Genomic DNA, 21,395 nt, shown 5'->3' with positions numbered 1-21,395 from the left:
TTTCCGTCATAAAAATTATCAAATCAAATATAGATGCAAAAGTGTAACTAATTATGACTATAATGAAAATCCAGATTTGGAATTGCCACATATAGTTCATTCTACGGAGTAAACGTTACTTAAATACTGTGTAAACCGTGAAATTTTTGGGGCAGTTTATTTTCGCCCCAAGATCCGTAGCGCAAAAATTAAACTGCCTCAAATATTTTCTTTGAGGAACATTATAATACAATTTGATGATAGATCTAATATTTAAAAGTGCGCGAAAGCAGATTGACAACAGAACCCCCCCAAAAACGACACGGTTTACAGTATATTTTTCTTTCTTCTTAAGAGTTGACAATAATAAAATTTTTCTCTATCGCAAAATAGCATAATTTTTCCATGTGCATATTCTTTATTGTGCGAACTGCAATAAACAAAATATGCACATGGAAAATTTATGTTATTTTTCAATAGACAACATTTTTATCATAGCCAATTTTTATAAATTTATCTTAAAGCATATTTTTATCTTTAAACATGAGAAAAGTAACTCTGAATGTAAATGAATAGGGGCGTGTTAATATTTTTTTCCCATTGAGATATAACAAAACTATTTATACCAATCAGATTACAGTATGTATCTCAAATTAATTTATAATTAATTATCAGAATAAACATCCAGAGCAAAGTTACGATGTTAATGTATATATTATAGAACATACAGTGTAGGAAAAAAGTAAGTATTTAATGAATGTATGAATACATTAATGAAGGAGTAAATGTTTCACCAACAGAAAAATAAAATCCTGTCTAAACTATACACAAATTTAAAAATAGAAATTCGTGTTGTTTATAAATAAACAAATGTAACTCACGTTTTATCCTTGACATAGGAGTTAAGAATGTACGAATTCTGTACGAAGCATGTACAGTGACAATAGGACATGGCAAGGCCAGATATGGAAAGTGAACATTCGTTGCAGAACAGGAAAAAGCAAATGAATATCAAAACACATATGAAATGAGTACTCGTATGGAAAAGTACATACATGTACAGTTCTTCCCTGCTTATTTATTGTCGTTTAATCAGAGTTCTGGGTCGTCATGTTGGTATGTATACATAGGTCATTTGTTTTGAGCGAAAAATATTTTAATTTCAGGAAAACGATAGGAAGTAAAGATTTATTATAATCATGTTTTGGTATAGTTTTGACTTGTAGATTGCCGGTTATAAGGTCTATAAAAATCAAAAGACAAAGAAGTCAGGCTAATTATATCATCGATTGCATGTGAGGCCACTATATTTTACGTCCCCATCCTCAGGTCGCAATGGATAATTCGATGTGTGTCAGAACAAATCTACTGATTATTATTCTAAAAACGAATTTCTGTTTTTTTTTATTTTTTTTTTTATAGATGTTGAGGATGCAAAAGTCAAAAGTAAAATTGAAGCCCTCAAAGAAAACATTAAAGAGAGGAAAAATCGCCCTAATATACGCTTTGATGAACTTGCCTACTGCAAACCTGTCCTGTCCAATAGAACTCTTTGCTGTAGTTGGAGACTTCAGCTGACAGTAGTTGAAAGAGTAGAGGCAGCCAAAGCAGAAAAACCAAATTAGACTTGACGTCGACCGATTCAGCTATGAGGGCAGCGAGGCTAAAAAAGATCAATAGGCAATGCAGATGAACTCCGCTCAGAATCGACATCTGCTTACTCCATTGAAAGGTTGAAGCTTTAAGAACTTAATTTTAGCTTAATCTTGAAATGGGCCGATGAAAAGACGGAACAAGATAATGATGCAAACGATTCCCGATTAAGCATGAGAGAGAAGGTTTATACAACAGAAGCAAAATAGTTTGAAATGGGAGAAACTTACACCAAGAACAGCTACCTTGGTAACAATGATAAGACCGAATAGAACATAAATGCTAAAGGTGATAATGGAGATGGACAATTAAGTTGGGCCAAACAAGTGGAGCTTGCGGAGCAAATGGAGACAAAGATCTCAGACGAAAGCGCTTTCGAAGAAAGTCTTGTAGATTTTGTGCTTATTTTGTTGCTATCAGATAGGCAGACCAAGTGGGGGCTTGAACAGGTAGAGGAAGCAGAGAGACTTGGTCAGTTATAAATGAAAAGTTAACAATTTATATCCGTGACTCTTTAGAGTTCAATTATAAGTCATAACCATACTAATTTTCTCATCCTATTTCAATTCGCAATTCTCGTTTGTTTTTAAAAAATAATTTATATATATATATATATATATTTTAAAGATATTTTACAATGTGTTATTTCTTTTCAAGCTAAAGTATTTTTTTTTCAATATTTGTATCTACAAAATTTTATAAATCTATTGTAGTGTTCCTATAGATTCCACATTTTCATATGTCTAATAACTACAAATGTACTTTGATTTATTATGTTTTGCCGCCATTACTTATATCTTTTCACCATTAAATTATACTTCTATAGGGTTAATTCAACCAATGGCAACATTAAAAAAAATAAGGTATGAAAAGTTAGGGAATTTTGTTGGCATTCCTTGACATTGAGTAAGCAATTCCAAATTAAATGGATTAGTTATAATAACAAAAGCAAATAAATTTCACATTTACCTATTATTTCAAAGTTACAGTAATATTCAACGATCCTTCGCGTACCGAGTCGGACATCGATATTAAGATAACATCAATAACAAAGTATAACAGTAGAAACTTATCTAATGACTGGCTTACTGATGCTCATTCGCGATGGTGAATGATATATAATGATGGATACTACTTTGGTTTTACTACAAAGCTCGTATGTAAAATGTTCATTTTCAAGAAGTGCAAATATCAAAAGCTGTTTATGTTGGTTAGATGCATTATACAAACAGCTATATACTCGCAGTTTTTTTTATCTTTCTTTCTTAAAACAAGTTATTGGAATTGATATTTTACAGCCTATCTTTAACTTAAATGACAAAAAAAAAGTTGTTGAGAACAAGTTGCTGGAAAACAACTCGATAACGTGGCCTACGAGAGTTATACAACATATTGTATTTGAGAACCTATAAAGTGTGAACATTTTCATTCAAAATTGTCAACATTTCATTCATCTGTAGTAACAACCTTTCAGCACCTGCGTATGGAGTGTTCATGTCACAACTCATACGTTATGCCAGAGCTTGCCGAGACTACGCAGACTTTCTGTATCGCGCTAGAATTCTAACAAATAGACGTCTGGAGAGGGTTATGTTGCTACAAGATTGAAGTCACTACAAAGTTTTATGGTCGTCACAATGAACTCGTGGATCGTGACGGTGTATCCAATGAAAACTGATTTGTTCAATGTGTCATAGTTTTCCTTTCCTCTTGCGTCTACCCCGGACTTGATTTTTTATGAGCAACTCGGCGGGTGTTTCTAGAAAAGCAGAGGACGCTTACCCTACCGGTGCACCTGGTCCATGCTCCCAGTTTTTAGTGGAGTCCGAGTTGTTACTTAGTATGTATGATTTTAGTTATTTTATGTTCTTTGTTGTGTATGTCTGTTTTTCATGTCTGGTCTTTGTCCCTGGATTACATTCTTTAGATTACCGCGATAACCTGGGTTCCCTTGATTACTCTTTTCCGTGTACGCCGATCTCTACTTATCACCCCTCCCAAATTATTTATTTTATTTTACTTATTTGAAAACAATTATCAGTAAAATTGGGTCGGAAATATATCTCCAGGAAGATACTTTGTCCTTCATACGCAGACCTTAAGTGTGTATGGCAATTTCCTGGCCTAACAACATAAAAATATATTAACAGAATTATTGGCGTGCTCGTTTACTTCTGACCGACCCGTTTACGAAACATAGACTTTTAGTTGCTGCAAAGTAAACTGATATATTACTTTTGCTGCCATGCGACAACTAGCATTATAGGGCATGCTAAATTTTATAACATGAATAAACAAAAGTAACATGTAGTTTTTCATATAACCCATGCTCTTAGGAGATATAAATTTAATAGAATGCACTGTAGATTTCAAAATTAAGGGAGATAACTCTGTAAATGACGCTCAAATACAACAGAATCTATTGGACTTTCAATGTTGATTATCTCCTAAGAGCAGGCAGATTTGAATGAATAATTACACATTTCATAGTGTAGACCCATAAAACAACTTAATTATAAAAATAAAAAATATGTAGCCTTTTTTAGGGTGTATCACATTTTTCAGATATTGCATGATTCTTACAAAGACAGCTACTTAACTACTGGAAATATTATAGAATTTTCTTTTGTGTGCCATTTCAATGCAATCACAAAATGTTTCAACGGGATTAATAATTTACTAAATACTACAGTGAAACATGTCTAAATATAACCTGGATATACTGGAAACCTGCATACACCAGACATCTTACTGTGTTCTTATGTATAATTTTCTATACGTTTAAAATCTGTTTCAATGCATTTGAACCCGTTTAACAAATAAGTGGTTCTGTTAAGACTGGTTTAGCTTGATAAGTAGTATTTTCGACAGGCTTGGAAGCAATTATCTTTACGCATGTGTTTATTTTAATCTCTATCTTAACTGCTGGGTGTGATAAATATAATTTCAATATTATTCTGATTATTTTTTGTTATCTTTTCTTTGGCAACTTGTATCAGCAATTTTTTTTAGATGTCGAGGACGAAAACGCACACGCTTGGAAATTTTGAAGAAGATTTTCTCTTCGTCAAGGCGACAAGGGTGACAGTGACGTGCTTCATAGAGAGGAATTAGCAAATATGAAGCTTGTTGAAAGGAAAGCTTGTCTATGACAAAGCTTGTAAGAAGACGAATAATTTGAAACCCCCATCTTAAGCACATCAACTTTTTTATTCCGTTCATCACCAATCAGTGCACCCAGTTCATCAGTTGTAGTACAGTCCGCACGAAATTCGCTTGCGATGTCCCGAGCATATCCGATTTCACGTCCCCGTGATTGTAATGTTTCAACTGCACATGTGATGCAGGTGCAAACAGAAAGTGGAACTATCAACACAAACATTAGAGAAAACAACAATATTGAAACGTCAAAACTTAAGCAGAATGATGATGCAAATCTTTCATCAGAGTTGGATACGTCTTGAGTGCTAGGGTCATCCTACAAATCCACAAAAATCAAAATCGTCACCCTTGATTTGAATCCGAGACGAACAATCGGTCAGTCAAGAAAGATGTCCGCTGACATCAGATCATCTTAAAGCCATCGACTAGTTCTTCAGAACTCCTCAAAACTACCTTGCCAAACCATTGACCCTACACTAATACTTGACGAATTTTTCACAAAAAAACTACTAAGCTTTTAAACTTTGATTGAGAGAACAAGTGAACAATTCACGGATTTCTGTGGTGTTCTTAAATGAAAACAAACAAACAAAGATGTAGTTGTGATTCTTGATGTAATGAAGGATATTTATGGTGTTATTTTGAACATTCCAATCTCATGTAATAGTTCATCATGTATTCCCGACGAGGACAAAAGCATTACATTCGAAGTTGGTTACTACAACAGTCACCTAGGTAAACTTAGACCTTTATACAACTGGGAAGAGCCAGGGACTATAAGCGCTACTCCAGGGATTCAATGTTGTTGAAAAGGTCATCAAGGATATCTTACATGTCAAATGTTAGTGACAGTACTTTAATCGACGAAGTAGCTGGACATGATCAGGGGCTTCCTATGATAAATATTAACATTTCAGATTACTCATTATGCTACAGTTCTTGAAAAATACTAATGTATATTAGAACTTGGTCAAACAAGATGATAGGAACTGACATTGGATCGCTTTCAACCGCCTTGTCAAAATCAACGGTATCTGTTCTAGATTTGCGTTTAAATTCAGTTGGGAATGAAGGGGCTATACTGCTTTCTTGTTTCTTGTAGAAAAATGCTACAATTAAACTCCTTAATCTGTCATCCACTAGCAGAGAAAGTTAAGGATGCAAAAGTATTTGTGATGTTCTGAAAAGTAGCATAAGTATAAACGTGCTAGATATTAGTCTTCTTGAAGTTTCTGATAGTGGATGTATTGCGATCGGGAATATGTTTAAGATAAACAAATCCTTGACACGATTACGCATTCGCAGTGCCAATATATCTTGGATTGATTCTGGAATTCTTTTCGAAAGTGTTCAACGAAGTAAATCAATGCTAAAACTAGATATGAGTAGAAACTTTATTGGTGATGATGGCATGGAAATGGTGCGCACACATTTGAATGACAAGATATCTCTTTTGGAACTCAATCTTAAAAACTTCCAAAATTCTAGCTTGATCTACAACTTGTCTATGTGAACAATGTATCATGTACATTAAGATATGATTCACAACATTCTTATAAAACTTCATCAAAATCCCTTAAGCGGTTAAGGAGGAGTTGTGCTTACAAGAAATGTGGACAAACGAATTGCCTTAAAAATTATTAACTACAGACTGACACATAAAATGCTGGACCCAAGAGCTCATACTCTGCTCCAACTTGTCTGTTGGTAGAACCACCATAGTCAAGATAGTCTTCACTAAGTTGGTTGCAATGAATATAAGCAAAAGATAACAAATGTGCTTGATGAATAGTCAAAAAGATCATTTGTTCGAAAGCATGTTTTCCACTTTCTTGTTCTGTAGATGATATATTGATTGTTGATCATATAACGTACAGCTGCTCACAACAACTCAGGTAAGGTTCAACAAACCAGACCAAAATTCTAGCTTGATCTGTAACATATCAATGTAAACAATGTACCAAATATCAAACGTATATCTACGATCATGACGTAAACCTCCAGAATACGTAAAAAAAAACCACTGGAAAACTGTTATTGTTTCGTAAAAAATTAATTGACCGGAACAAAATTCGAACCATCAACAGACGCGCTTTCTACACACGTTTGTCCACTACTTCCGTTTGAAGGCCTGACAACCCCAAAGCGAGTCCTATCCCATCTAGCTGCTAGAGATACTCACCTGTAAAATATGGGCTGAACAGGTGCCTTGTAGACAAAACCGGGAACTACCCTCTCTTCCGAATCGCTTTGTTTAACTCTCGTTGTAGTTGGTCTGTGCTGCTCATTTCTATGAGTGTAATTCCGTCGAGGTTTGTGCGACATTTTATTTGTCTTTTGTTGTTTTTATAAGTTTATTCCCGGCTTCGTTGTCTCTACGGATTTTCTATCGTTTTCTACCTTCTGTTTGGTTTTTAGCTTGTCTGATGCACACCTACACATTTGTATTAAACTGGAAAATTTAAATTTGGATCAGTACTTTTTTTGCGTTTCAGATTACTTAGCTAGTACAATAAGTAGGTGTCCATAAGCGTGACATATGAACGGTGTCGAGCCGCTACTAGACCTGCTTTCGCCATTGGCGACGCTAGTGAGCAATGTCGCTAAAAAAAAAAATAAAATAAAAAAAAAATAAAATAAAAAAAACTTTATCATGAGAAGTCTGACGGCATACACTCGACAAAAAAGCTACTGAAAAAAAAAGATTCTTCTTGGCTAATGAAAGGTTATATTATATCTCCACACGAGAGGATAACATTTAGATTTTTACAATCGACTTTTAGTGAGCATATCAAAATCTAAATTAAAGTGTGTTCGTCTACAAAAACATATATCTCCCCCGTCCTGCAAACTGGATCCACTTGCAATATCCATGACGCCCACAGAACAGCTTCATTAACTTCTGTTGAGATACTGCAGAGACGTTGCGCTAACCAGTTCAGTAGGGCACGCAAATTTCTAAATTTAAAGGGGTACTCCAACAACAATTGGGGTAACAAAATTTCCTGGTAAAATGCACAACGACATATGATGTTCTTGCTACAAACCAAGTTTCGTAAATTCGATTCAGTAGTTTCTGAGGAGTTGCGCTGACAAGGTAATTTATGAGGAGTTTTGGCAAATTTCTAAGTTCAAATGGGCATTATTCCTACAAAAATTAGGGGATCAAAATTTGTTCCTGGTAATATGTTCAACTACATATGATGTTCTCGCTACATACCACACTTCGTTAAATTCGGTTCTGTAGTTTCAGAGGAGTTGCACTGACAAGACAATTTATGAGGATTTATGGCATATTTCTAAGTTCAAATGGGAATTACTTCTACAAAAATTGGGGTATCAAAAGTTCCTGGTAATATGCACAACTCCATATGATGTTCTGCTACATGTCAAAATTTCGTAAAATTCGATAAAGTAGTTTCAGAGGAGTTGCGCTGATATACTTTGTAACGGATACACCGACGGTCAGACAGACAGATGGACAGGCGGACAGACGGATAATCAAAAAACAATACGTCTCCCCACCAAAGTGGGGGAGACATAATTCTACCACAAAAAGCGGAGAAATAGTTCAAACCAAAAATAGGCTAAAAATCAGGACTTTCCATGAAATATGTAGAAAACGTGAAAAATGTAAAGTGGCGGGAAACACCAAGCAGGAGTTTAATCATTTCCTGGTGGCTTCTCCATGATAGGGAATGCACATCTTCAATTATGTACTTACATACGGGAAAATTTCAATAACTTTGGTTCAATACTTCTTGAGTTTCAGATTGTACCAATGAACGTGACGGATGAACAGAGTCAGTTGGATACTTGACCTGCTAGTCACAAAAAATATTAAAAAAAACGTATTGGTAAATATATAGATTCTCCTTTGCTAATGACTAAATGAAATTACATGGAATTACCAATAGCTTTTCAACAGACCCTTAGTGAGTGTCAAAATCTAAATTTTACCTTAGAGAGCAAAACAAATTCTTCAAATAAAAAATTGGCCTGTAGAAAACTTTGAAAAGGTAAAGTGACGGGAAACCTCTCGCCGAAGTTTAATCATTACGTGGTTGTTTGAAAATGGCAATTTCTCAATAGTAGAATATGCACATTTTCAAATATGAACTTACATACTTGAAAATTCAAATAACTTTGGTACAAAACTTCTTGAGTTTCAGGTCACATTAAGAAGGTACTCATAAGCGCAAAATGTACAGTGGCGGGAAACATCGCGTGGAAGTTAAAACATTGCATTAATTATGGCAGTAAAAATACTGGAACAAAAAATGTCAACAGACATAAATGTTGAAAAGAGACCAAAGCAATATTAAACGAAAACAATACTAATAAAACCAAAAGGCCGCGCGCATTTAAAAGTGTAGCGTAAATCCGAACATATTTATTTTTAATTCTAGGAAAGAATTTTTCCTAAGTGAAGGGAAGGAAATAAAACACTTATACATCCGTCACTGGTAGGAGCTTTGTAGGTGATTTCAATTACATCTTCAATTATCTTCCCACTGCTGAAACATACATCATTTCCAAATGCTACAACATAGCTATATACATTTTTATTTTGGAAACCTTGATAATAGTGGATTTGTGTTATTCTGGTACATACAGTTTTAAACTTTGAGTAAGTAATTTACACTTAAGTAATACTCACATGAAGATTATGCCTGTACTTTTATTGTAATTTACTCATTTTGGAACATATTTCTTTGACATTTCACGATTGATTTATTTGTACAAAAAGTTAATGGTGATTAAATTTAAAAACTCTGCCCCTTTAAGAAGTCATTTGTCATAATAAAGAAATGGTCTACAAAAACTGTACCATATAAAACAAAATTTATTTAAGCGCATATCAATATTATGGAACAAAAATGGCGGGAAACCCGGACAAACACGATAAGTAAGTCCCATAATACAAAGAAACTACATAGTACAAGAAGAACTAGTCGTCTCTGTTTCTTAAAATGTTGGCAGAACGTCGGGTCCGCTGAAAGCGGAAGTAGGAAGGGTTGTTGTCTTCTTTAAACGGAATTCATATCATGACGACGATCATTAAACTTTTATGGATTTTTAAATCCCCAGTACCACTATGGGTACTCTATATTTATAACGTAACTTCCGATAACTACTTTATTTGAGTAAATAATTTTACTTTTACAGGATGGATAGCAACAGTACGACTACAATACACATGACAAAAGAGCTGGAATACGAGGCATTCATGAAAAAGGGTGTCTCTGGTGTTGTATTCCTGACAATTCTGTCCGTAGTTGGAACGATCGGAAACATTCATACAATCATCGTCTATGGATTGTCACCTGAGATGAAGAAAAGAGCAGTTAGAATATTTATTATTGGGTTAGCAACTGCAGACCTGGTAGTCTCTTTATTCTGTATGCCGTTTGAAATGTTTGATTTAAGATATGACTATACTTTTTCAGCTTCAGCAGTTTGTAGTTTTTTTCGCTATCTGACTCAAGCATCCTCCTTCATTTCTGTTTGCTTACTTACTGCTATTGCCATTGAGAGAGGATATATTACAAGGAAAAGTGCCCGATTTACACAAAAGAAGGCATCATGGTACTACAAAATATCCGCTATAATAGTTGCAGTTTTTCTTGTACTGACATCTCCTGCTCTTGTCGTTTATGGGGCTAACCAGAAAGAAATTCCCGGATATACGAACTTGACCGGGAATGATTGTTCAGTTCTTGAAGAGTATAAAAAGGCGTGGATCTTCATAACTTACGGTGCTGTTGTCATTCTGTCTTTGGTAATATGCTTTTTAACAATGACTATCGTTTATGCAAAGATTCTTATCACTATTCTATCCCAAAGAAGGAAGGAGATGGGAAGGAAACAGTCATCAAAACCAGAAGACAACAACTATGATAGAGGCAGAAAACTAACAATTTCTTTGATGGTCGCATCTTTTGTTTCATTCTTTGGGTATATAGTGTTCATTTCCGTAAACTTAGTTGGGATTGCAAATCCTGAATATTACAAATCGGCCGACGGACTTGTGTATTCTGTTCTTTTGCGTTTTTTCTTTCTAAACAACGCAGTTAATCCTGTTGTTTACTGTGCTATGGACGACCATTTCCGGTCAGAATGCATTTTGATGTACCGAAGATGTATGAAAAAAAGAAAAGAACAACCTCAGACAGAAGATTCTTCCCTTAATACACTTTCAACGAATGATGAATCCAGCGTTTAATGATGGGCCAATTTTGATACAAATTCTAGTCTGGAGTATGTCGGACAATAAATGGTCACCCAAAATTAGTTTAACTTAACTTAGCTTTTCCAACCAAATATTTTAAATGAAACAAAAAATAGTTGTCAATACTTGACAATAAAATATACATAAATAGAGATTGATGAAAAAAAATGATGAAAGAGTATTATGAAAATTTGAAAAATAAAAAAAAACAGGACTCTATTGATGAATGAAGAAAATTACTTTATATAAAAATATAAATACAACAATAAATTTTAGAATTATTATAATCTATTTGTAAATACGGAATTAAAAAAAATATAATAAAAATAAGAATAAGAGACCATGAATTAATAATAAAAGAGGAGGAGACATTTAAACACAAGTCAGGGAAAATAGTAAGCAATGCATGCAACTTATTAGATGACAAAATCAAAAAGTAATAAAAATTAATAATTCTATATGTTCCCTATTAATTAACACTTAGTTAAGACTGTTTAAAAATGTTTATTTTAGTTACTGCTGAAATAAAAATAAAAATTTTGTTCTTGTGGGAAAAAATTCTTAACTGACATCATGAACTCGTGGATCGTTATGGTGTATCCATCTGCACCATGAAAACTGATTTATTCAATGTGTCATAGTTTTCCTGTCCTCGTTTGTCTATCCCGGACTTGACCTTTTATGAGCAACTCCGCGGGTGTTTCTAGAAAAGCAGAGGACGCTTACCCTACCGGTGCACCTGATCCATGCTCCCAGTTTTTAGTGGAGTCCGATTTGCTCATTTGCTTTTGTTACTTTGAATGTATGATTTTAGTTACTTTATGTTCTTTATTGTATATGTCTGGTCTTTGTCCCTGGATTACATTCTTTTGAATACCGATATAACTTTGGTTCCCTTGATTACTCTTTCAATCCTATGTCTTAACTATTTCATTCATAATAATTCTTGTCATCATATGTATATTACGTATCGGGCAGTGGATGAAATATGGTATAAAAATCCACCATTTCGAAAGTGTAATTTGACCTTTCACACCATCATAATCCAGAGAAAAAAACATGATTATCCATACTCTTTTAGGAAATTGAGTTATTTCTTTGAAATGCACACAAAATGAATATTTCAATGGCAGATAACTCTGTCGAAAACATCATTTTTCTCACATTCTATTGAAAAACAATTTCTGACCAAATCCAGTCATCAAATATCAAAAAGTGTCTTTTTTCAAATAGAGAAATCATCCTTGACTGAAATTATATTGTCAGATTTGTAAGTTTTTGACATGCATGTTTACGTTTCTCACCATTTTGTCCGATTCTTACAAAGACATACAATTAAGGTAGATCAAACCTTTTTCACGGAGTATTCTTTTCTGTCAATGAGCAAAACGAACGTGTTTGAAAAGATATTTAGGCTCAATTATCTCGAAATTTAATTCGGTAACCAATTGTTTTTTTTTAAATTTTACACTTTGTTCGTTTATAGCCATCTTCGAGAAAAATTAGGAAAATCTATCTAATAAAAGTCTTAGGTATGATCTACCTTCAGTGATTTTTGTGCAATTTTTACAATTGCGAGACCGAGCATACAAATAAAAAATATATTCAATGTCATTGAAATGTGATTATACTATACTCCACGGAATTTGTCAAATTGTTTTCCAATAAGTTTAGATAGGTTTGCCTATAATGGCGTAGCTAGGCTAAGTTTATAAAGCATCTTTCATCACAACAGGCAGCGTTTCTAGAACAAACTAAATCTTGAGATATTTGGTGTATAACGTGCAGGCGTGTAGGAATTTCAACAAATAAGTTTGTTCCTTCTTTTAATAAGTGTTTATAATGTGTTTTCATATTAAATTAAATACTTTGTTCATATGTTTTTGTTGTTTTTTTAAAGGGAGCGATTCGTTTATTTTTCATGATTTGTTGTAGGTTTACCTGAATTTCTCAAACTTGTGCATTTTGTTACGGTAGTCTCCTTTTATTTTAGCCTCAAGGACGACTTATTCTGATATACAGTCATGCTTGAAATTGATCGATATCTGTACTGGAGATTGACGTTTTGGATAAGACATGGAAAACGCTAGACGAATTATAAAAGAAATGACAAAGTTTTTATACCTCCTGGAAAACTTACAAGCTACACCATAAAGAGAAATGCGTTAATCTTATGAACATGGTAGCTAATTACTGCCATACAAAACAGTTTAATATAATATTTTTTTTGTCTTTTCTTATCTAGTTTGATTAAACATCATTACAATATTATATTATCGAGAATTATTGGCTTCATGGGTTTTATGATTACACTGTCACACTGTCAATAGAGATAAATTATCATTTAACAGATCGAATTCCATATCCTCTGCAAATGGTTATCAATATGGCAGATATCCATGATTTATTTGTTGAACTTGCAGTTTAGAAAAAAGTAACGAAAATTGCTGTTCGCGATCTTAACATCCCTTGGTCACGTTCGAGCTTTAAAATTTGGCGTTATAGATCTGTTAACGATCGTTTCTCTACTTTACAGTTTGACAGGGGTTGTTACAGATATGATGGTGTAAATTGAGCAATATTATAATCTGTATTTTAAGAAAATCAGTTAACATATAGACAAAAAAATTCAATGTACACTTTTTGTATAGCCATGAACAAGAACGAAATTAGTTTTTTGAATATTTGCAAAATTTAATAGGATCTACACTTGTCCTTTATTAAGTAGCATACTACATTTACGATTAGCCGATTTTCATTATACAATTAACTAAATGCCAGTTCCGAACAAAAGTGGAAAGAAGAGTTAATATGAATGAGAATTTTGTAGAAAACGTGAGTAACTACGTGTTAAACATCTTTCAGTATACAGCTGCACTGATGGCGGAAGTGACGCCATCCTCAAGTTGTGAAATCTACCTTAGATCCCCCCTTTCATGCAATATCAGTTTCAACAGATGTAAAAATATCAAAATTGAATTATAAAAAAATTAATCATACTTTTCATCATACCGAATTTACTTTCCTCTTCTTTTCTGAACACCTAGAACATTGTTAGTTTTTTTTCAGACACCTACTTTTTTCTTTTCTTAGTTTTCATTAGTTTTTCGCTTTATGTCTTCTTTTTTCTGACGTTTTAAGTACCAGTCCATATAAAATTCAGACTGTTCATAATAAAGTGATTCATGGTGAAGAACAACCCATCAAACAAAAAAAGTTTTTTCAATCTAGATATGCCATTTTTTTACGTAATAGTTGTATTTTCCATATTCATATATGTACTCTTGAGAAATTCCATGTACAATCAAATATAAATTTTATCTCAATAGCGCAACACCCAAATGAAAAACTAAGACTAGTTATGTGATCCGTAACTGTTTCTGAACAAGAAATAAAAGTGAATTTGGTGGGTTTTTGACATGCATAAGTCACATACTGTCCGAATTTTATAAAGACTGCTACTTAACTATTTTGATCTTTTTTTTTACATTTTTTTCTTTTCAGTAGCCTTACCTGTTCTTTCTTTTTAATTCAGTCTACGTTTTTCCTCTTCACTATCAATTATGATTATGCACTATCAAAGCTTTCTTTCTCTTTTTCTTCTTCACTATCTTTCCCTTTTCTGTTTCTCTAACAGTTTCTTGCTGACTTAAGTAAAATACAGACGATGTGCATCATGGTTATATCCTGTCTACGAACTCAGTTTCCGTCGTAAACATTATCACATCAAATATAAATGCAAAAGTGGTAACTAATTGTGACTATAAGAAAAAGCCAGATTTAAAACTGCCACATACACATCGTTCATTCTACTCTTCAATTAAATGTCAGGATGAATTACGCGGAGCAAAGTTACGATGTACATGTATGTAGAACATATAGCGTAAGAAAAAAGTCAATATTCAATGAATGTATGAATGAATGAATGAATGAATGTTTATCCTGCACAAACAAATGAAAACCTTGTCTAAACTGTGCCAAAATTTATAAATTGAAATTTGTGCAGTTTATAAATAAAAAAAATGTAAGTCTTTTTTTGAACTTTACTTAGTATATATTTTAAAAGTAAATATCATTATTTTCTCTTCAGGGCTAAAGGTGTCAAAAGTAAAACTGAATCCATCACAGAAAGCTTTAAAGAGAGGAAATATCAATCTAATTAATGCTTTGATGAACTCGTCTGTAGGTTCTTCAATAGAACTCTTTCGTGGAGACTTCAGCTTTACAGTAGAACTAGAGGCAACCGAGGCTGGTGAATCAAGCTTGGACTTATATCAGCCAATAATGCTAAGGGGTTGAGCTGCGCTGAAAAAGTAGACGCAGCCAAACCACAAGAACACGGGTTAACGACGTCAACTGATTCCGCTTAAGAGGGCAGCAAGGCTAATATAGATAAAACAGGCAAAGCAGATGAACTCACCTGCTAACTCCACTGAAAGGTTGAGTTTGGCAGAAAGGGCTGAAGCAGGTTATATAGAGGAACTTGATTTTGGCATAATCTTGAAATTAGCAGAGGGAAAAGAGGCGGAAGAGGAAAACGGTGCGCCTGATTCCCGATTAAGCATGGTAGAGGACGTTTATACAGCATAAGCAATGGAGTGGGAAACGGGCAAAACACACAGGGAACAGCTGCCATGGTAGCAATGATTAGTCTAAACTGAACTTCCATGCTCAATTTAAGGTGGTAATAGAGATGCAAAATTAAGTAGGGCCGAGCAAGTCGAGCTTGCAAAGCAAATAGAGACAGAGATGGCAGACGAAGGCGCTCTCGAAGATGGTCTTGTAGATTTTGTGCCTACTGTGTTAGTATCAGTTGGGCAAACCAAGTGGAGGCCGTTTATCCACCAGAAGATACGTGTGATCAAATGAGCAGCTTACGCTGGTCTGAACAGGTGGAGGAAGCAGAAAGATATGGCCAGTTATAAATAAAAAGTAAACAATTTATATCTGTGACTCTATTTATTCAATTATAAGTCTTATCCATACTTTATCAATTCGCTATTCTCGTTTGCTTTCAATTCATAATCTGATTTCTTCTTTTTAAAAAAAATATATTTTTCAATGTCATTTCTTTTCAAGTTAAAGTATTTTTTTAACATTAGTTTCTACAAATTTCCATTAATTCATTGTCGCGTTCCTATCAATTCCATACTTTCTTATGTCTTATAACTACAAATGTACTTTGACTTCATATCAAGTAAAGTTCGGAGATGGATATTGAAATATTTGAAGTTAAGGATATCTAATACTAAACAAAATATTAATACTTAACTTTCTTCAAAGACATTTACGCAGTGTACACTTACATAACCTCATGGAAAATTGTTTTAAAATATTCCTATAGACATCGAGGGATGGTACCACGGGATATCACTCTTTCTTTTAAAGAAAAATGCTGACAAATGTTATGGAAATAATATAGATGTATAAAATTAAAACTTGCCGACTACTTTTAAAGCCAATTACTCGATATTAAAAACGATGTCAACTACAAGGTATTGAAACGCAAATAAAAGTTTGGAGTACCGACATTTCATTTACATTTTAAATAGTGCTACTGTGATCATTGATATAATATATAAATATCTCGCTTCCCAAACTACACACATGATTAATATTTAAACGAAGTCGCATAACTACTGAAATAACACGACATAAATAACTTCGAACTGCGTTAATATATTCATTTAATTTGCGCATGATCAGGAGCGATAGATTGAATTGGTACGTCGTCTTAATTTGATTGGCTGTTGTACGAACTGCGAAAATATTTCAGTGGGTTTCATTGAAAAATTTCCATTCAAGCCATATTTTGTTCATGCGCGAGAGCGGGAGATCAGTTAGGTACTATAACCAACAGGATTTCGGCACAAAACTAACAATAGTCGATGAAAACATGCTTGCGCGTGTTTTTTTTTTTAACATGCAAGTCAGTTTGAAAGTCTCAATACAATTTCCACTAATAAAGCTTAGTTAGTTTTGAGTGACTATCTCAACAAAATTACATCAACTTGATAAAATATAAAATGATAATTCCTAATATTTATACATTGTCAGATGGAAAAACAACATAAGAAACAATCAAAACTAAAATGATGGAACCTGTCTGCAACAAAAATTTACCACTACCACCATAGAGAATTGAAAGCATGATCAAAGCTCATTGATAATGTAAACAACAGAATTTCATAAAGAAGTACATATCTACCCTATACGTTGCTGGAGATATCTGTTTCGTGATATCAATGATGCAAATGTAATGCAGAGGGAAAAGTTCAAAATTTCAGGTTTCCTTTTACTTCACCCACAATGAAATCAACCTTAACTGAAATTATATTGTCAGATTTGTGAATTTTTAACATGCATGTTTTTGTTTTTTTCCCATTTTGCCTGATTTTTACAAAGACATACACTTAAGGTGGACAAACCGTTTCCACGGAGTATTCTTTTCTGTCATCTTGCAAAGTCGTACATAAAATTATGGTAAAATAATAAACGTAAACTTTATAAACCCTCTTTTTAAAGAGAGATAATTGGCGGGAAAATGCTCTAAAGAATTTTTTTTTTAAATCTACAAGAAAAAAGTTCAGTGACCCAAAATTTTCTTTTTGAACTATTAAATAAGCGTTCTTTATACAAATTTTGAAGAATTTTATCTATTAGTTTTTAAAAAATAAGCGAAACTGCGAACATTCTCTACATAACTATACAAAATGTATATTTAGGCTCAATTATCTCGAAATGAGGTTCGGTGACCTATGTTTTTCGCACTTAAAATTTTGCAGTTTGTTCGTTCATGGTTTTCTTCGAGAAAAATTGAGAAAATCTATCTAATTTTAAAAAATATTAGGTATGATCTACCTTCAGTGATTTTTATGCAATTTTCACAATTGCGAGAACAAGCATACAAACATAAAACATATTCAATGTCACTGAAATGTGTTTATTCCAGGGAATTTGCCGAACTGTTTCCCGATTAGTTAGGACAGGCTTGTCTATCGTGGCGTCGCTAGGCTCAAATATCAACGTCGAAAGTCTATAGAACATCTTCAATCACAACAGGTAGCGTTTCTAGCAGAGAAAACCAATCTTAAGATACTTGGCGTAGAACTTGCAGGTGTATAGGAATTTCAACAAGTAAGTTTGTTCCTTCTTTTAATCAGTGTTTATGGTCTGTTTTCATATTAAACTAATTCTAATTCAACTTTTTGTTCAACTTTTTTTTTTTTAAAGAAAGTGTTTCGTTTATTTTTCATGATTTGTTGTAGGTCTACTTGAATTCCCAAATTAATGCATTCTGTTTAGGGTGGTCTCCCTTAATTTTACCATCTCAATACAGTCACGCTTGAAATTGTTCGATATCTGTATCGAAAATTTACGTTTGGGATAAGTCTTGGAAAACACTAGACGAATTGTAGAAAGGAAACAAAATCTCCAGAAAAAATGTACAAGCTACATCATAAGGAGAAATGCGTTTAACTCATGAATATTGCTAATGTTTGTCAAAGTTTCAGTGAATATTTTCGTCTTTTCTTATCTTATTTGCTTAAACATCAATACAATGTAAATATATGTATATTATCGAGAATTATTGGTTTCATTGCTTTTATGATCACACTGTCACATTGTCAATAGAGATAAATTATCGTTAACAGATCGAATTCCATATCCTCTGCAAACGGTTATATTTTGTCACTAAGATTTATGATAAAAAAAGACTTTAATTTTAATATTATAAATTTTCCGTACCTATGCAGCAATGTACCTTCATCTCCTGCATACGGTGCTTATTTTTCAAATTGATTCTCTACGCTAGAGCAAGTACTAACTACTCTGATTTCTTTGAACGTCATGTATATCTGCGTAACCGACTCCTGAATCGGGGGTATGAAGAAATGTGTCTCAAAAGGTCTCTTTATCAAATTCATTTTAAGATATCAGTCCTTGGTTGAAAAATACGGTTTCTTCTAAAATAATGAGTAATGATGTTTTTTTGAAAAAAATATTCTTTTGTGCTATGTGATCGCTGATTTACCGATAATGACGCAATAGCATGCAAATGCGATTTAATCTCCACGGTACAATTCACGCCGCAATAAAAGAGGGAGGTTTAGTGGGCTGGAAAACCTAGATTTAACCCGCAATTTCGTTTGAAATACCTGTACCAAGTCAGGACCATTGCGGTACCAGCTGCTCCAGTTGTGTAATATCTATTTTGCCTTATTTGTTATAGACTTTACCAGATTATGGATCGGATACGTGTTCGATAATTTTGTTGTTACGCTCATTTAAGAATATCAGTAAACATTTAGAGAAAAAAAGGTTTCAATGTACACCATATAGCCATGGGTTAGAACGAAATTAGTATTTTGAGTATTTGCAAACTTTTATAGGATATGCACTGGTCAGATTAACCTTTCTTTTTTATCTTTTTTTTTGCAGCATGTTTCCGTTACGATTAGTCGATTTATCTTCACACCAACTCATAATGGAATATACGGAATATCTGTTCCAAACAAAAGTGGAAAAGAGAGTTTTATTTGGATGAGAATTTCGTGGATTACGCGAGCTTCTTACAAGAGACAGCTGCTGTGATGGCTGAATTGACGTCATTTGCTTTTAGTCAAGCCATTCTCCCAGTTTTAACATTTACCTCAGATTCCCTCTTTCATGTAATTTTTGTTTCAACAGATGTAAGATTGTCATATTCGAATTTCGAAATTTTTTTTATACTTTTCATGATACTTTTTTCTTTCTTTCCAGGACATCTAAAACATTATCTATTTTTTTATATAGACATCTCTTCTTCTTTTCTTTATCTTAGTTTTCAATAGTTGTTCGCTGAATTTCTTCTCGTTTTTTTTCCACTAGCCTTATTCATTCTTTCTCTTAAATTCTGTCTACGTTTTTCTTCTTCACCATCATTCTATTTACAATCAAAGCTTTTTTTCTCTTTTCTCCTTCACTATTCATCCTTTCTCTGTTTCTCTAACAGATTCTTGCCGACTTCAGTAAAATTCAGATGGCGTGAATCATGGTGGTAGCTTGTCTCTTACTTGGATCAAACAAACCATTAAAACCATCAGAAAGACAAAGAAGGGTACCAAATTCAGTTTTTCACTGACCTATTTGGTTAGAAAAGGTTTCCGTCATATAAAATTATCAAATCAAATATAGATGCAAAAGTGGTAACTAATTGTGACTATATGGAAATTCTATTAAATGTCAGAAGGAAAGGTACGATGTACATGTATATATTATAGAACGTACAACGTTAAAAAAATCAATATTCAATGAATGTATGAATAAATGAATGAATGATTGAATGTTTTACCTGAACAAAAATTAAAACCCTGTCTAAACTGTACACAACTTGAAAAATGGAAATTCTTGCAGTTTAGAAATAGACAAATACAACTAACTTTTTGTACTTAATTTAGTACATATTAAACAAATATATAATTATTTTCTCTTCAGAGCTGAAGATGTACGAATCTATTATGAAGCATACACAAAGGCAATACGACATGACAAGGCCAGGAGGTGAACATTCTTAGCATAACTGGAAAAAGCAAATGAACATACCTACATATTTCAAAACACATATGAAATTAATACTTGTAGGAAAAAGTACATACATGTATAGTCCTTCTTTGCTTATATTTTGTGGTTTGATCAAAGATTTAGGTCGTCAGGTTGGCATATATACATGGGTCCTTTGATTTCGAGTGAATTTTTTTAAAATTTCATGAGAACTGTATGCTATTATGCATTTAACCAAAAAAAAAAAAAAAACGAACATTATTTATTATAAGAAGTAAAATAAAAGGATTATTCAACATGTTTTTAAATAGTTTTGACTTATAGATTGCCGCTTATAAGGTCTATAAAAAACCAAAAGGCAAAGAAGTCAGGCTAATAATATCGAGTGGGGCCACTGTATTTTACGTCCACATTCACAGGTCGCAGTGGAGAATTCGTAGTGTGTCAGAGCAAATCTACTGATTCTGCATTATACAACGAATTTCTGTTTTATTTGTAGATGTTGAGATTGCAAAAGTCAAAAGTAAGATAGAACCCATCAAAGAAAACATTAAAGAGAGGAAAAATCACCCTAATTTATGCTTTGATGAACTTGCCTACTGCAACCCTGATGGTTCCCCATAGAACTCTTTAAAGTAGCTGGAGATTTCAGCTGTACAGAAGAACTCGAAGCAACAGAGGCTGGTGAATCAAGTTTGGACTGCTGACTCCTGCCCGAAATTGTATGTAACGTTAGTACGGACATACGCGGAATTTATGTAACGTTACACTACGTTGACATCCTACCATGGCTTCTTGAAAATACGATTGAAACGATCAGACGTTC

The 21,395-nt window shown here is 33.4% G+C and overlaps 1 protein-coding gene and 1 pseudogene across 2 annotated transcripts; both read left to right on the top strand.

Annotated features, from left to right (window-relative positions):
• Positions 1–1,976: 1,976 nt before the first annotated feature.
• Positions 1,977–6,792, top strand: LOC148627833 (uncharacterized; annotated as a pseudogene).
• Positions 6,793–9,247: 2,455 nt separating this feature from the next.
• On the top strand, positions 9,248–13,275 carry LOC148627832 (neuromedin-U receptor 1-like). Of its 2 annotated transcripts, XM_088579825.1 has the most exons (3): positions 9,248–9,424; positions 9,964–10,161; positions 13,020–13,275. In XM_088579825.1, the coding sequence occupies exons 2-3, from the start codon at positions 9,965–9,967 to the stop codon at positions 13,039–13,041; spliced, it is 219 nt and encodes a 72-aa protein (XP_088435951.1). In that variant the 5' UTR covers positions 9,248–9,424; position 9,964; the 3' UTR covers positions 13,042–13,275. The 2 variants fall into 2 exon arrangements, with proteins under 2 accessions (XP_088435951.1, XP_088435945.1); XM_088579819.1 differs by lacking the exon at positions 13,020–13,275 and having other exon boundaries at positions 9,249–9,424; positions 9,964–12,902.
• Positions 13,276–21,395: the final 8,120 nt, after the last annotated feature.

Source organism: Perna viridis, chromosome 1, assembly GCF_037379345.1.
Source record: "Perna viridis isolate PV_CMFRI_1.1 ecotype Kerala chromosome 1, ASM3737934v1, whole genome shotgun sequence".
Classification (NCBI taxonomy): Eukaryota; Metazoa; Mollusca; class Bivalvia; order Mytilida; family Mytilidae; genus Perna; species Perna viridis.
The sequence above is the reverse complement of the archived record's forward strand: the minus strand, read 5'-3'. Positions and strand labels throughout refer to the sequence as shown.

Bases quoted from the DNA above. Each gene is read 5' to 3' on its own strand.
- LOC148627832 (XM_088579819.1), top strand. From the start codon at position 9,965: ATGGATAGCAACAGTACGACTACAATACACATGACAAAAGAGCTGGAA.